General features: G+C 32.8%; 2 protein-coding genes across 2 annotated transcripts; one reads left to right on the top strand and one right to left on the bottom strand.

Annotated features, from left to right (window-relative positions):
- Positions 1-201: 201 nt before the first annotated feature.
- On the bottom strand, positions 202-8,564 carry LOC113864655 (ER membrane protein complex subunit 1). Its single transcript, XM_027498626.1, has 12 exons — positions 8,308-8,564; positions 7,813-7,940; positions 7,517-7,579; positions 6,616-6,746; positions 5,705-5,820; positions 4,815-5,616; positions 3,069-3,800; positions 2,306-2,527; positions 2,125-2,220; positions 1,775-1,969; positions 1,559-1,672; positions 202-905 (listed from the first exon to the last, which is right to left on the bottom strand). Exons 1-12 carry the CDS (start codon positions 8,406-8,408, stop codon positions 645-647), a joined length of 2,961 nt encoding a protein of 986 aa, XP_027354427.1. The 5' UTR covers positions 8,409-8,564; the 3' UTR covers positions 202-644.
- Positions 8,565-12,333: 3,769 nt separating this feature from the next.
- Positions 12,334-16,437, top strand: LOC113865827 (probable beta-1,4-xylosyltransferase IRX9H). Its single transcript, XM_027500600.1, has 4 exons — positions 12,334-13,202; positions 14,126-14,375; positions 14,655-14,877; positions 16,246-16,437. Exons 1-3 carry the CDS (start codon positions 12,334-12,336, stop codon positions 14,829-14,831), a joined length of 1,296 nt encoding a protein of 431 aa, XP_027356401.1. The 3' UTR covers positions 14,832-14,877; positions 16,246-16,437.
- Positions 16,438-16,721: the final 284 nt, after the last annotated feature.

Below are 16,721 nucleotides of genomic sequence, written 5' to 3'. Positions count from 1 at the left end.
TTGTATGAGATAAAAGACACATCACAATAAATTTATCATCAATCGTGTAAAATCTGTTAATTTTACTTATGTCTTTACTTTTCGATATGTCATTGTCATGTTCAACTAAACCATTATTGCAATTTCAACGTATCAAAATAATTGCTGAGGCAAACCTTCGAGGCAAATCTAATCACAAAAAGCTTCAAATATGACGTTGACGTAAAAATTGTTCGTCGGCATATTCATATCAAAGCAATTAAAAGAAAACTACAATTAAGAACTGAATCTGTAATTAATCAGAAAAGGAAAATGGTTGGAAAGGAGATCTACAACATTTGTTTAAACCTCGTAGTTGTAGATGAAACACTGCATTTAGAATACGGAAAACAAAATATGTCAACATAAGCCTGCGATACTTATTTCACGACACAACTGGCCTCGAAAGTTGTGATTCTCTTTCGTACTCCTTAATTTACATCATTAAAATTAAAAGAATCCTCCATTTAACCTCAAACAATGCAATGTAATGGTATTCTACATTACTTCTGCAATTCAAGCTACAAGAATTCAGTGGACCTCCGAACTTAACTAACAAAGAAAACTGATAAACCTACTTAAAACTTCAAATTTAGAGAAATTATAGGGCAAAAATGGAGGAGGGATCATCTCCATTTCTCTTGGAGATCTTTCCTCTCTGATAATACCCAAGTGACAAATATTGCTGCTACGAGTGCAACAATAGTTAAAAGAAGTAGAGCATAGCTGAAATCTTCAGTTAGTGAATCGTAAGTTCTAGAAGGAGCAATCTGGGTAAAATATAGATCTACTCCATAGGCAAAGACGAGGGATGTAGACTCCAGCTTGGCAGGTACTGTTACTATACCTCGTAGACCTTCCACCTTAAGGGAATGGGTAATATAGGACTGCAGATATTCAAGCAGAATGAATACGAATTATATGTTAAGAAGTAAGTAAAGCTCAGAGACGTGAGTTCAAAATTGGTAATAAATGCTAATCTTACTAATATGCATTTGCTCAAGCAGACCTACTAGGCTTCCTAATTGAGGGTGATGCTGGCCGCAGCATGTAAAAGCCGGGATTAATTCATATTTCTCCTCCCTTATATTCTTAATATAGTTGTGATTCATTTACTAATACAATGGCTCCTCTGACATTGTACACGGGATGGGCTCTTCAACATGCAACTAGTGCAATACAAACATTCCTTGTTTGCACAGAAGTCCAAGGAGGGGAAGTTGTATGCATAACCCCTAGCAGCAGAAATTTACCATCACATGCATGTATATACAGGTGTACGTTATCTGCTTAGCCTTTGAACTATCTTAAGGGTAAAAAAGACCACAGCCCTTCACTATTTTTTTGTCATTCAAAATAAGCCCCTCAACCCATCTCTTTTCAACATATTCTACATGTACCGCATCCATAGAGCATGGTGGCACCACTTGTCAAAATTTTCCTTATTTCACACACAACAATTTTCTATTATGAAGAAAAGGAACAAGGACTTTTTTTGGGCCTATATTGAAATAAGGAAACTTAAAGAGACAACATATACCTGAGAAATGATGGGCAACGAATCAGTAAGAGGAATAATCCCTTCTTCTTTCTCAGCTTGTGAGGGATTAAGTGTGCGCCGGGGATCCAAAAAGCGTTTGTCAAGTGCCAGAACCTGGAAAAAAAAATCCCAGTTTACACCTCAAAATGTACGAATACCACTAGATTTCATTGAAGAAAAATTGAAAAAAAAAATAATAGTGCAAATATTTCCAACCTGATCACCGATTGTTCCAATAAGAAGCTGCTTAGACGTTATACCCTTCGCCGTTGAAGTCACTGCAATTGCTTTCACAGAATGGGTAAAGAAGTATGACTGCGATTTTGTTATGACTTCTGGTCGATAGTAAGAGGAGATGGGCGACGTAAGATTATGTTTCCCAAGAACAAACTTCCAAACATCTTTATTATCCTGTGAATTATATTCAAGGACAGATTAGGACCCCCAAAGAAAAGAAAGAATAAACACAAGGATCGTATACTCAAAATTAAAAAGATTAACATAGCCCATAACTGGGGAGGGGGAAAGGATCATGAAATGAAAATAAACAATGTCAACAGACATACCCCTCGAGACTGATCATAGACCTCAACAACTGACATCTCATATCTGTGTGCTCTGAGATTAAAATAATGGTAGACAACCCAGTTTTCACTAAATACCTATACAAAAGTAATATTCATGTTAGAGAATTTCAACTTTTTAGCGTTACACTTTTTTAAATGAGAATTTAGTTTCAAAACTTACAGTATGGACAGGACCCTGGCAACCATGATGAGTCATGCGATGCAATATGCGACCAGTCACGGTATCAATGATATAGATGACCAGCCATGCCTCTTCTGGGCTTGCTGTTCCAATTTCTCCCTTGGCTTTTGGTGCTGCATTTGCGACAAAAAGTACATTCTTTGATATATACTTATACATAACATCGTAGTCTGTCATAACCTTTGCTTGAGTATGAACAACCTAGATGGAAAAAGAGAGTAAAAAATTTAGAAAGTAAAGAAGCAAAGTAATGGCTAAGACTCAATGAAAGAAAAAGGTCATTATAAAGTATAAACACAAGAGAAAACCCGTAATTGTCATATTATTAGTGATCATTTGTATATACTGAAAAAACTGATATAGATACAACTCAATCTAATAAGAAATAACTAAAAGGCATATGATTTGAGAGCATTATCACATTTGGACATTAAAATTGGCAAAAATTGTTATTACTAGTAGATAAAAAATTAATTTGTAAAATACCTGCAAATTTTAACTCATTATTTAAGACTATTGATTTGTAATAAATCCCACCTCAAGGAAAAAGGCAACCTTTAAGCACATGTTCAGTAGAAGAAATCAGGATTTTAAATAATGCAGGTTTATATTACTGAGATATGAGATTTCATATTTTGATTTTTGAAAACTTAAGAAGACAATAACTGATAAAGTAGAATATAACATTATCATTTAAAAAATATTTTAATTAAAAAACTATTCAATGCCAAAGGCAACATACCTCATTTGATTTTCTTGTCACTGTTGTAATAATCTTTTCTGATTCAGATGGGAATACAATAGACCATAAATCCCTGAAGTCAAAGCAGTATTCATCCCCTACTTCGCCAATGCACTTGCTCTTCAAGGCATGACCTCTGATAACACCATTATCAGCCTCAACTGAGTACCAGTACATATTTGAAAACTCACGTTGCAGAATGTTAATAGCTTCAGGTGTTCTTGGGTATAAATATGCATGTTGGTTAACATCTATAATTAGATGCAGACGCTGTTCAGTAGAATCAGTATAAGGCAGTGGAATGACTTGAGCAACAGTATGAGCAAGATTCAAAGAATTGAGTTCCTTCCCTGTGTACGCATCAATAAAAGAAAGAGCAGCTGGTGCAGCCAAACTTGGTCCACATCGCCCAACTACAAGGATAGATGGATTCTCATCCAATGCATGATGATGTGGAACCTGCCACTGATATATGTTAAGCCCAACAGGATTTTCACACACTTCTGATCTGCGTAGAGTATGAAGTAGAATAGACCAAACTACACGTCCATCTCCGGTGTGCAAAGCAAAAACCTTTCCTGCCCTTGTAAGTACTATAAGCAACTTACGAAAGCCATTATGATCCCGGGTCATCTTGCTTTTCTCAGAACTCCTCAACCTCAGTGCTTGAATAGCTACTACATCCTCAGGGCTTGCAATCATTAAAGTTCCTTTGAGCTTCAGCACATGTCCCTTTCAATAATTAATGATTGCACAAAAAATCCACCATTAGAGTAGTAGTTAATGATATCCATATAAAACTCCTAATCCCTAATATATAGATATAATAAAAATGTCAACAAGAATTATACGTGTCAACATTTAGCTAACTTTCTTCACTCCAAATGGCATTTTCAATTGATGGTTCCTGGGCTTTTTTCTTGTGCAGTGCACAGGCTCACTGTTCTAGTTCTAAAAATAACAGATAACAGTCAAACACATGAGGAATTGGTTTCCAGTAGTGTAAGTCAAAGTCACTCTTACACCATTTAATAGTTTTTTACTAGATAAATCTATCCTAAAACCCACCATTAGATTTTAGGTTCTGTCAGAGACCAAATCAAAGATGTAAAAGATATTATTAACAAACGAAAATACTGCAGAAAAGATTCCTGCAATACCCAGAGCACAGCTCCTACAAGGTTTGCACACCCTTGCCCACTACTAACAGCAGAAAAGCATAACTGCCCCTTCTCTCTCTTCTCTCCCCTTATAAGAAACATTACACATCAACCGACTCTTCGTAACTAATTTTTCTCTTTAATTCCCATTCTGGCCCTTCTTATTTCTCCTACTATAAGTTTTCCAAATCCCAGGCCCATGACTCAGCTGGACTGGACATGTCCCCTTAGGTTCATGGGACCTAACAAGTTCCTATCATATAGATCATATCTACAAAAGTTTAGATTATTCCAAAATTATTTGATACTTCATTGATAGAAATCAAAATTTTACAACATATGCAAAGAAACTTTGGACTATAACTTTATCATTGCTCAATTTTACAATATTTATAATATAATATTGGTAAAAAAAAAAAACACATTCTATTGAAACTTATTTAATTGTATAAAAGTTCAAAGTTGTGCCAGTGTAAACCAATACCTTCCCATTCAATGCATGCAATGAATTTAGTAAAAGCTAATGTTTACATGTCTCTATGAAAAATTATGCAGGGTGACCAAATTAAAAATATCAAGGGCATACCTTAAGCCATTCAAAGAGGTTCTGTTCAACTTTTGCCACTGATACACCTTCCTTTTCCACAGGTAGTTCTGACGTTGTTACATCCACAACTGATGCAAGACCATCCTCTCTACTCCAGACAATTTCTCCTTGTTGTACTAACAAGAGTGAATGATCCTCCATTACCATCAATGCTCTAAAACCATGTGTTCTATCTGTCCTCACATAATTGTTTATAAAAATCTTATCAATATTCCCTCTTTGACGGTCTATTACGATACTTTCCTTAAGCAAATCGGCATTCCAATCATTAACATCCTTTACAAAGAGGTGAATTTTGTTGTCTCCGTGTTGAACAAATGCAAAAGCGTGCTGCCCCTCTGAAATTGACAGGGCATCACTAAAAGCTGCTGCATTATGAACTTTGTCCACCAACACTAAGTCACCTTCATTTGTCACTTTAATTAAAAGAACATGTGAATTGGTATTTAATGCAAACAATTCTGAAAGCTTTGTTGGTAATATTACTGCCTGTCCGGATGAATCCTTGGTGAGATCTGAGATCTGCTTCTGGTTGTAGCTAATCTCTCCACTCTTGATGATTATTGTTAATATCTTTGACCTCATATCATCCAATACCACAAACTTATCACCTGACACAGATAATAATTCCCCAAAAGTACCACAGGGAAGTGTTGCATGACCATTCTTTAATAACTCTCCATTTTTAGCATTCAGTTCATACATATAAAACTTTGAAGAACCAACAAAACCAGATACATAGATCACATCAGTTGAGTGAATAATATGGCTGACCTCAATGCTGCAAATATGATGAGCATAGCAATGTTAGTTGCAGTATCAAGCTTCAAAAAGGACATTTAGTTCATTAAACCCTAAATCTGTCATACCTTTCACCCTCAAAATCTTTCCTCCAGAGAACTTCACCGTCTATGCTGGAAACAGCATGGAGGCACCCTCTACCAAAAACAAGGATCAAATCATCCTTCTCAGCTTTCAAGTTTTTCTACACAAATAAAATAAGAAGTTAACTGCATCTGTTTGAAAATTAGCTATGCAGTCTCAAGTTCAGTTACAATTAAATAAACCAAGGCCAAGGGCATCTTCACATCAGTAAGAGCGCAGCCAGTGCAAGTTCATGATAGTAGTCAGTTGGTCACAGAAAATACTGAAGCATGAGAATTGGGTACATGAGGAAATTTCACTGGACATGGGGCATGGGACTAAATAATTTTGTTGGACTCGGCCAAATTACTTTAACAACAATTCTTTTGAATGAAAGTAATTTAGTTTTGTGGGTTTCATCTGTGCAACAACAGCAGCAACATTTTCTCACTCAGAGGGGGGTCACCTACATGAAATCATGTACCATACAACACGAATGTGTTTGGTCAAAAAAACCCAAGTGTTCATAAGTGCTGAAATGGAAGGCAAAATACTGTGGGGATGTGTCAGCATTAGCATGGTGAATTTAGCTAGAAATGGAAAGCTTGAATCTTGAAGTATCAAGTTATTCCACTTTATTTTCCTTGGCATTCAGCTCATGTATATTTCAAGGAGGGTTTCTCCGATTCTATTCAAGAGAATTAGGTCTTATTGTAGTACTTGTGTTTCACTCTATGAGTCTTTTTCAGCACTCTGGAGAACATTGTCGCCTTTATCAAATACTATTTTCTCCATCTTTTTAACTTTCAGACTTTCTTACTTTTTCCAATAAAAAAATAACATCATATTTCATATATTTTATTCAAGAAAAATTATGGTATTTAAAAAGTAAAAACAGTGACAAGTATTCACTCACCTGAATGTATAATAAGGACTTTGATGACTTTGATGCCTTTGAGCCCTGAAGGGAAGACTCCCAAACCATCTGTCCGTCAGGAAGGTTCCATGCTCTCAATATACTTCCATCCGATGAAAGTGTAATGACATCTGAAACATCAGAATGCACAAGTGAGAATTTGTCATCGATACAAGCTAAACATTTAAATGCAAAAAACAATTCACTCTAATAAAGTTTCAACATGAAGAGAAGTAAAGAATAATTAAATGAAACTTAAGGCTAAGAAATCACAACAAAGTCTGTGATGATGGTGTAGGCATACTGCTGACACATCCTTCAATTGATTTTATATCATCATTCAAAAGGATGGGACAACAAACACAATATTATCACCTTCAAATTTGGACATTAGACACTTGAAACTGGAGAGGAAGTATAACTAATTTGAAGCTATCTTTATTCTTTCACAAGAAAGCGGTTTAAATTTTGATATCTTCCCACAATTAGAGTTATGCCAGCACTAATTCACAAACTTAAAATCTAGATCTCTGAGCCCAAGATTTTCACATGTTTCCACAGTTGGGAATCATAATAGAAAATCAACAATAGGACTGCATATGACTATGCATTTATGAGGAAATATATTTATAAAGTTTTGGTCGATAACTTGCTATTGTTCATATATCTAAGCAGAGGAAATCAGCATCCAGTTTTCAATAACTGAACTGAGTACAAAAAAAAATGGCAAAGAATAACAGTAACATGGAGAATCATGGACATCAGTGTCAGTGTCACACTGTCACATCCTTTAGATATTTTCAACAATCAACTCTAAAACTATCATATAACTTTTCAGCAGTGGAATGAAGACTTAATAGCATAAGTATCATTCTACACAGTCAAGGATTTAGCATAATACATTTTCCGAGGGCAATATCAAGTCCGTCAATAACATCGTTGGTCCCAAGAATATGCCTCCAAACTGCAAGCAACAAAACACAGTTCAGCATTTTCTGATTCTAAACAGAGAACAAAAATAGCTAGGTAAGCAACTAATGGTTATTGCTTGGGAAGGTTTGATGTACGATCTATAAAACGGTTCAAGGTTATTAACTTAAATATTGCTCATATTTTATTAGAGCTTCATACACGATATTACATTTCTAACAACTAATTTAATAGAGACTGCAAAAGCAATTAAACAATCAGACTTACAAATCTCTCCATGACGAAGATCAAGCGAAGCTACTACATTCTCTTCCGTAGACACTAAAACACGCTTTCTTCCGGTCTTTTGAGTATGGAACACAGCTTGCTTTACTTTCCCAATATACTGTTGATGCCTACAAATAATAGCCAAACATCATCCGTAGTTAGTAATATTTAAACGGCATAAAAGGCAAATCGGGAATTAGAATCAGAGTTTTCCTTGTCTAAACATAAATTTGGTTCTACCTAAGATGATAATCGATCAACAAAGTAATTAAGCATAGATTAAGTAACAAGTATTTGTAACGAAATTTAAAAGTTTCAAATTATAGAGAGTATCGACTCGTAGGTGAAATTAGATCGAAGTTCCGCACGATAATTACAAGTGGAGAATGAATTGAATTGAGGGAACGGGACGAAATCAAATCGAATAATCGCACGTGTTATACAGTGATGGAAAAAGCTTTGACCGTGTGAATAAATACGAGTGGTAGAACTTACCAGTCCATGAGACCAACTTGATCTTCGTAAAGCGAAGAGCTGAGATTAGTAGATGAGAGAAAGAGTAGAAGGATGAGAAAAACCCTAATCGCCATGGCCATGGCGATTCAGCCACACGCACGGATCTGAAGAGTGAGAGAGTGATTGTGTTGGTGTTCTTCACGGCCAAAGACGATGCTTAAGAGCCGCCTTCTCTCAAAACGCAGAGTTTCAATTCCCTGCTAACGAGATTATGAAAAAAGAGGAGACATGGAGGTATAGATTTTCTTTTTACAACAAAATTAATACTTGTTAAAAGTATATCTTAAAAAAAAATCATGCATTTGAAATTAATTTCATCCATAAAATTGTGAAAAAAAAATTTCTAAATACTAATTCACTTGTAATTAAATTAAGTTTTTGGCCCAAAAGAAATAAACTTCTTGTTACTTTTTAAATTATAAATGTCACTCCTTCATTATTTTAATACACCTTTTTAACGTATATTTTATTATTTGTTAAATTTCACAAAATCATAAGCAACGCATACTAATTAGAAAATGGGATTGGCATGATTTTTTAACTCTTAATAAAATTTATTAATAATAAAAATAAGATAATATGCTGTTAGCTTTTCTCTCATTAAATTGTAAAATTCTCCGTTTAAAAGCATAGTAAGAGACTATTATGTAAATTAAGGTCGTTAAGTTTCGCTTTGATGTGGTTACAAGTTTTTAATTATTAATTTTTTAAAGTATTTTTTAAATTAAGATGCATTTAATTAAATTAAATTAAATTTTAATTATGTTTTAAATATAATTTAACATATTTTTTAAACTATAAAAAGTTATTATAAATTTTATTTTTTATATAAACAATATATTTAGTTTTATTTTTTAAAAATCCATGTTATTATTTTTTTTATCATTGTTATTTCAACTAAAAATTGTGGTTAATACACAGAGTTATAATCTATTTAAAAGTTTGTAATTTTTTAATATATGAGTAATATTGTTAGATAATTTTATTTTTTTTGGAGTTTATAGCTTTTAAAATATAATTTATAAAAACTTATCTTAAATAGCATTCGATTTATCAAAAGTTAACTCCCGATATTTTTAGATAATAATTTTTAACCTTTTAAGCAATTTGTATTCACAGTTTCACACAATCAGAACACTCTACCTTTAGCCACTTAACACGTTTTAACTATTTGTATAATTAATTTTATTAAACAAAAACCTAAAAATATGTTTGGTATTAATAAGTTAATAGAGTTTTTTACGTAAACAAAAGAAAATAAACATATATTTTTTTAAAAAGCTAACTCATAAAAAACCAATTGAAATGATATTCAACTGGTTGAAAGCTAAATTTTAAAATTATTTTAAATAATTTATACTCTAAAAAATAGCTAAAATATTTTTTAAAAACCATTTAATATACTTCAACTAATTATATAGTTAAATTTACTAAATAAAAATATTTTAATCAACAAATTATACGTCATAAACTTTCAATCAATCTAATTAAAAAAACATTCAATAAAAACATTATTTGATGAACTTGTAGCATATTTTGAAAATACTACCTTTTTTGTATTATTTGACTTCAAAGCTCCTAACTTTTTTTTTATTCTCAATATTTTATTAAAGTCCCTCCTTTGTTTTTTTTTTTTTTTCGGAAACTCTTAATACCCTCACTTATTAAATGCAGTCTACGAATAATATAAAACAATTAAAACTATAATATAATTATATTTATATTGTTTTATATAATAAAGTTTCAAAACAAACATAAAATTTCAATAAAAGATGGGCATTGGTGTTGAAAGTTGTAAAGAATTGAGAAATAATGTTTCACACATCATCTCTTTGGTGCCCATGTTGACTGAGTTGCCAGGTGTACAACTAATAAACTATTCATATAATTATAGTTGTTTGGTTGATACCTTCCATCTTCTTTTTAATCATGTATTAGTAAAATGGTTCTATCTCTTTTGTCTAGTAATCGAGGCATTTTAATTCCACTGAGCCAAAGGCTGTGTTTCAAGTTAATAGTATCCACATCTGTTATATATGCAATTATGCATACATGTTTATTCATTTCTAAACCTTACATTACTTTATTTTTGCCATTTTAACCATTTGTTGTTTGTTACAACTCTTGGCATTATCTCCTGTTCTTTTCATCTTTTGTAATAGCTCACTAGACATTAAGTAACCTTGCAAAATTACTTTTGATGAAAAGTTGTATAGGTGAATTTAATTTTGATATGTTAATAATATATATTTTTTATGTTGTTAATTGATTAAATTTTCAAAATATAATTTTTATGCTATATTAAATTTGTAAATTTTGGTCTTTAAGGTTATTTCTATTTTGTTTTTTAATTATAATACATCATTTAATTAATATTTAAACACATTTATTATGATAATATCACAAAATTATAATATTAAAGATAGATTCAATAAAATAATACTGTAAAAATATTTACTCATAATGAAAAAATTAAAGTTTTTGCTACACTATAATAAAAATATATTTCATTAAATCATTAATCAAAGCAATATTTTAGTTTGCATATATTATTTTATTACAATTATTTCTTATAAACCATAAAAATTATAGACAATCAATTATTATCTTAGTAATATATATTAGTATAAATTTATAACACGTTATTTAAAATAATCATTAATAACTTGGAATACATATCACAAACTCACGTGTAAATAAAATGTTTTATTTATAAATCACGCTAATAATTTAGAATATAGTACCAACATGCTTATATTAAAAAATTCAAATTAATATATTTTATAAAATATGAAAGTTATTTTTTAAAGATGACAATATTAATTCAATTCCTCAACACTTAAAATGGATAATAATTCAATCATTCTCTTGCAAATCCTTATAGGATTCTTTTGATAAATTCGTCTCTTTTTTTATTTTTTATTTTCCCGCCACGGCCAATGATGTGGTCAATCACGTGAGAAAAAAGGCAATAACTTTCTTAGTCATCTCGTTTGGGATAGGGAGACAGAGAAAGCAACATATCGCCGTCTGTGTCTTTTTTATTTTCCATTCTCTTTTTAATAATTAGAGGCTTTGTATTCTTTTCTTGTTTTAACTTTCTCCCTCTTTAGATCTCAGAAAAACACAGATTCCTGAATCTCACTTAGTTTGACTCATCCTCAACCACAGACCCAGTTTTCGCATAAGAGCATTACCCAACAGTGCCATAGTTCCCCACTTTTTTGGAAACTTGGAACAACCATGCCGCAACATTCAACTTCGCTGTCGTTTTGGTAATTAAACTTTTCTACTGATAATAATTGTTGAGTTTTCAAAACTGTTATCTTTAATATGTTAGACACCGTGATATTTGACGTGTATTTTCTCAGTTTCCTGTGGTTCCGCTCGTTATTGATTTTATATACACTAGATTGGTTTTTATTTTTATTTTTTATATGCCATCGCAGTTGCATTATGAAATGTGCTTTGCAGCTTTTGAGAGATTTGATAGAGCTTCCTCTTGATAATTTTTTGGAATGCTTGCTTGTGATTTGTATTGTTTAAGTATTTAGGTCTCTTCGGGTGACCTTATTAATAACTTATGAAAAATAACTTCGTGATATATCTTATTAAAAATAAGTTGTTTTTATCTTATTCGAATAAGTTTTATCATTAAGACATAAGTCGTTATTTAAAAAAAAAAAAAAAACACTCTTATTGAATAAGGGCTTAAATAAATTGTGTATCTAAACATACCCTTAATCCGATATGTGCTTGGCTTTCTAATGAGAGTTGGACTTACGGTTTTCCCTTTGAATCTTTTCTTGTGCCAGCTTTATTTTTCACCTTTGGCTCTGTAACATTGTTACGGAAAAGTTCTTAGTGAATATGAATAGATCATGACAATTGCTGTATTTGGCTGGGAAAGACAAGAAGTTTATGATTTCTTTGGATACATTTCTGCCATAATTCTATTAACAGTGTTCGTTTGGAGTTACTAAAAGTTGACTTGGATTTCTGTTAATGGCATCTATTAGAAGAGCCTTGTCTCCAGTGCCTAGACCTGGAACTATAGCCAATGTAGAAGTCTGTTCAGTAGCTTCTCCCTTGTCTAAGTCGTCATCAAGTCCTCAGAACTGCTCACCATCGGCTGGATTGGGCCACCGTGCTTTTGTGCTTGGTGTTTTCTCCCCAAGATCTTTCAGGGCTTTTGAGAGATCAAAGCCAAGGGGCCAGCATTGGAGGAAGGTGCTTTTCCACTTCTTCATTTGTTTCATGGTTGGTGTTTCTATTGGACTCATCCCACCTGTATCAACTAACATGTCCTTGAGTCTTATGCCAAAGCATCAAGCCTTCTCTTTTGAGGTGATATCTACAGTTAGAAATCTCCAGCCACTTGAAAATGTGAAGATAAATATGACACCATCAATTGATGGGGCTGTGAAGTTTAATGCCACCTTGAAATCAGCAGAGCAAGAAGCAATAGATGGCTTGGCATATAATGTCTCCAATAGCCAATTCAGTGAAGATCCATACTTAGAGTCTCAGAAGCTGCTCATAATTGTGACCCCGACCTACAGTCATCAATTTCAAGCATATTACTTACATCGTTTGTCACAGTCTTTAAAATTGGTCCCGCCTCCCTTGCTGTGGATAGTTGTTGAGACGACTTCCCAATCCGAAGAAACTGCTGACATCTTAAGGAGTAGTGGCATTATGTATAGGCATCTCATTTGCAAAACGAATCTAACCAACCTAAGACATAGGAACATTCATCAAAGAAATGTTGCAATGGCTCACATTGAAACTCATCGCCTTGATGGAATTGTGTACTTTGCAGATGAGGATAACATCTACTCAGTGGAGCTCTTTCAGCAAATGAGAGAAATAAGGTCTTTCTAGTTTCCAGGATATTAATATTTTGTTTTAATCTTTCTCCTTCTCCTTCACTATAGCTACTTTGATGCAAGTTATGGTCAAATATTTCTGACATGTAGTCTATTGAGGCAATATAGATAAGATAATAATAATTATACTTGCATTTAACTTATTATGAATTTCTGATTGTCACTTCTACTAGGATAGGACTCATGGTTCTAAATTTGCCTGCCTAACCTATTGAAGGAGGGGCATGGGGAGGGTCATTGTAAGTTTTGTTGATTGACTTAGCGTTATATTTTATCTTTTGTCAATTTTGGAGATAGAGACTACTTAATTGCATTGCAAAGGTCTTAGGCATAGTGCAAAGTGATGTCAGACTGGGAGTCTTTCCCTTCGTTTAATACAAACTTAGCAATCAAATTCTATCAACCATACTTACCTTTATTTTAATAGAATTGCATAATGGTGGGAAACCCTGCTCTGCAACTCTCTTAGTGTACAATTTTTACATATGAAATTCCTTTCTCATCAATAAGGACAATGGAATTTGGGAATACAGAGGAATTTATGAAGGCACTGAGGACAGATATATCGTAATTCCAAATAAAAGGAACGGATATGAGTTCATTGTGTATTCAATGAATGGTTTGGCTACATCAAGCTTTTAGGTTAATTAGCACAAAGCAGAGAATTATTGTTTAATAGATAGTTATTTTGAATTCTAAAACACCATGAAAATTTATAATATAATATATGTATGTATTTATGTGTGTGTATAAAAGTGAACAGTAATGATCAGTGACAGTGTGATAATGTCTGTCTCACTCTTCAACCAAATCGGACTATCCAGAATGTTCTTGCATATTCTTCTTTCCTATAATATTTTTCCTTTTTCAATTTTTTTTTTATTGGTTGGTAGATATTCTCATTGCAGGCGATTTGGAACATGGACTGTAGCAAGACTATCTGAGGATAAAAGTAGCATTATCTTACAAGGGCCCATTTGTAATGGAAGCCGAGTAATTGGATGGCACATAAATGAATCAAATGATAAATCTAAAAGATTTCATGCTGAAATGCCGGGTTTTGCATTCAATAGTACGATACTCTGGGATCCAAAGAAGTGGCACCGCCCCACTCTTGAACCAATGAGGCAACTTGACTCAGTCAAGGAGAGTTTGTGGGTTAGTAACTTCATATATCTATTTTTATTTTGGTGATTTTATCTGTGGTGTAATATTAATATATAACTTTCTGTATCTAAACCAAGTTCTGAAAACGTATCTAATCACATTAGATAACATTAATAATGTGTGGTTGGACATTGTTCTATATTCCCTCGTGCAATGGCTCTCCTCTCCTTGTTTTTTTCAATTCAACAAGGTGGGAGAAAAATGTGGCCCAGAACCATCCGACATGAAATGAAGCCTCGATCAATTGTGAACTTGCTTTTGTATATGCAGGTTAGCTCATTGATTGAGCAGGTGGTTGAAGATGAAAGTCAGATGGAGGGCTTAATGGAAAACTGCTCAAGAGTTATGGTCTGGCATGTTGATCTTGAATCATCTTATTCATTCTACCCTCAGAAATGGATTGTAAAGAACAAACTAAATGTCATTCTTCATCTTCCACTTGTGTGAAAATTCTCAATGAAGTGGAGAGCAGCAAATTTTCATTATCCTGGTTGTAAGTGAAATCTTTAATCTCTAATACTTTTATGTTCCATTTTGATTTGTTTTAAAATAAACACTTAAGTTTATATTTCACGTTTTACTTTGTAGATGTTTCTGACAATGTTAAATTTTCAGTAAGAGAAGTGATTGTCAGCAAAAACATCCTGATGAAATTAAGTCTTCATTTATTTTTGTACGAAGATTTGCTATTTCTGCCCATATCAAGCAACCTGTCTTGGATAAAACCACCTATTTATTTGTACCATTCTTTTTAAATTCCTATTAAATAGGGGGAAAAAAAACTAGATTCAGCACAAACTCCTGTGGACTTGAGACCAGAAAATGCTTGAACTCTACCTGCTTTAATAAATGAAATTGTTAAGAATTGTAGATTATAGATTAGGGTTACATTGGAAAGAAAAGAGAGAAAAGTGGAAGTTAAGCTGAAAGTATAGTTGATAGACAGGATGTGATACTGAAGTCAAAGCCTAACCTCTATTTATATTAATTCTAGACTCCTAATCCTAATTAGACTAGGAGAGAAATCAGAAATATAATATGGAAATCTTTCTTTTTCTTATCCACGATATTCTAAGATACAATAATTATATTATGAGATATTTGTAGATATTCTAATACTTCCCCTCTCAAGTTGAAGCTTACTTAGCTTGTTATAGTTGAACACAATAAAAGAAAATAAACTAAAATACAAATGTTTCCGTAAAATATAGATTGTAAAGCAACTCAAGGATGCTGTAGATGTTAGAGAGATAAGCATTGCTGGAAAAATAACTTAGCAAGATGATTGGAACGATCATGAGGCTGAAGAGCTTGTTAGAATCTTGCATGACCAAGGAAAAAGAAATTTTCCTTAAATGGGAAAAAGAAGTTGCTGCTGGTATGATAAACCCCCTGAGGCATAAATTGGGCTAGAAAACTGGTGCAGTGTCTAGGGCTGGAGACAGGTCCAAATTACATCTATGATGATGTGACGAACATTTTTCCTCACCCTTCAAATGTTAGATCTGATCGTCGAATGTAGAAAAACTGAAAACTTGAACCAAACAAGAAAAAGTTATTAAAATCCCTTTCTTTTGCCTACACTATGTGAGATATTCTAAGATATAGTAACTTTATTATGAAATATTTTCTATTTATATTTTGCAATTGATATCCCTTTCTTTTGCTTCTATATCTGAAACGCATATATTTTGAATGCTGGATAACTGTAAATCAATGGAGAATCAAGTTTTGAATTTGTGGTCACATGTCAAACAAATCCAGAATTTGTACATTCATACATTTCTTCTGTTAAATTCAAACTTCCCCATCTCCCTAAATTGATATGATTTAAAACTTTTTTCAGCATTCTGCATTGCAGAGAGGATTATTTCAACATTCTCCTGCTCTATATTCCGTGACTGATTGCACTCCTTCACATGATGCCATAGTTGTGACAAGTCCATTAGTTAATAGTGCATTTTCCTCTCTAACAGCTTGTACATTATAATTATACAGTTTCTAAGGTAATCCAATCCACACCTGTGGCTTGAATTTCTTAGAGTTCGACGCAGAGGCAGGTATGTTTCAGTTGGCTACTCTCTACTTGTTACAATTGAACAATATTTCTCCTGTAAAATTGGGAGGAATTTTGAACGTCAAGATATTTAACAAGTTTCACTGCATTTGGAGATGTGTTAGCATTACTGTTAAAAATTATATTTAATCCTAAGCAAAGCTTTATTTCTTTTTTCTTTCTCCTCTTTTTCTTGTGTTAATGAAGCAGTATAATTCAATTAACAGTAATTAAGTTTCTTAAACATAGAAGGTGACTTGTTAGCTCTAGAAAAATAGGAG

The sequence above is a fragment of the Abrus precatorius genome, unplaced genomic scaffold (genome assembly GCF_003935025.1).
Source record: "Abrus precatorius isolate BTA unplaced genomic scaffold, Abrus_2018 Scaffold4, whole genome shotgun sequence".
NCBI lineage: Eukaryota > Viridiplantae > Streptophyta > Magnoliopsida > Fabales > Fabaceae > Abrus > Abrus precatorius.
The sequence above is the reverse complement of the archived record's forward strand: the minus strand, read 5'-3'. Positions and strand labels throughout refer to the sequence as shown.

What these genes read in the sequence shown, in the direction of transcription:
- LOC113864655 (XM_027498626.1), bottom strand. Translation starts at nt 8,408, where the DNA reads ATGGCCATGGCGATTAGGGTTTTTCTCATCCTTCTACTCTTTCTCTCA. An exon ending in CAAGTTGGTCTCATGGACTG is followed by an intron (nt 7,941 to 8,307) that starts GTAAGTTCTACC and finishes TATTATTTGTAG; the next exon opens with GCATCAACAGTATATTGGGA. An exon ending in AGTCCTTATTATACATTCAG is followed by an intron (nt 5,821 to 6,615) that starts GTGAGTGAATAC and finishes TTATTTGTGTAG; the next exon opens with AAAAACTTGAAAGCTGAGAA.
- LOC113865827 (XM_027500600.1), top strand. Translation starts at nt 12,334, where the DNA reads ATGGCATCTATTAGAAGAGCCTTGTCTCCAGTGCCTAGACCTGGAACT. An exon ending in CAGCAAATGAGAGAAATAAG is followed by an intron (nt 13,203 to 14,125) that starts GTCTTTCTAGTT and finishes TTCTCATTGCAG; the next exon opens with GCGATTTGGAACATGGACTG. An exon ending in CAGTCAAGGAGAGTTTGTGG is followed by an intron (nt 14,376 to 14,654) that starts GTTAGTAACTTC and finishes TTGTATATGCAG; the next exon opens with GTTAGCTCATTGATTGAGCA.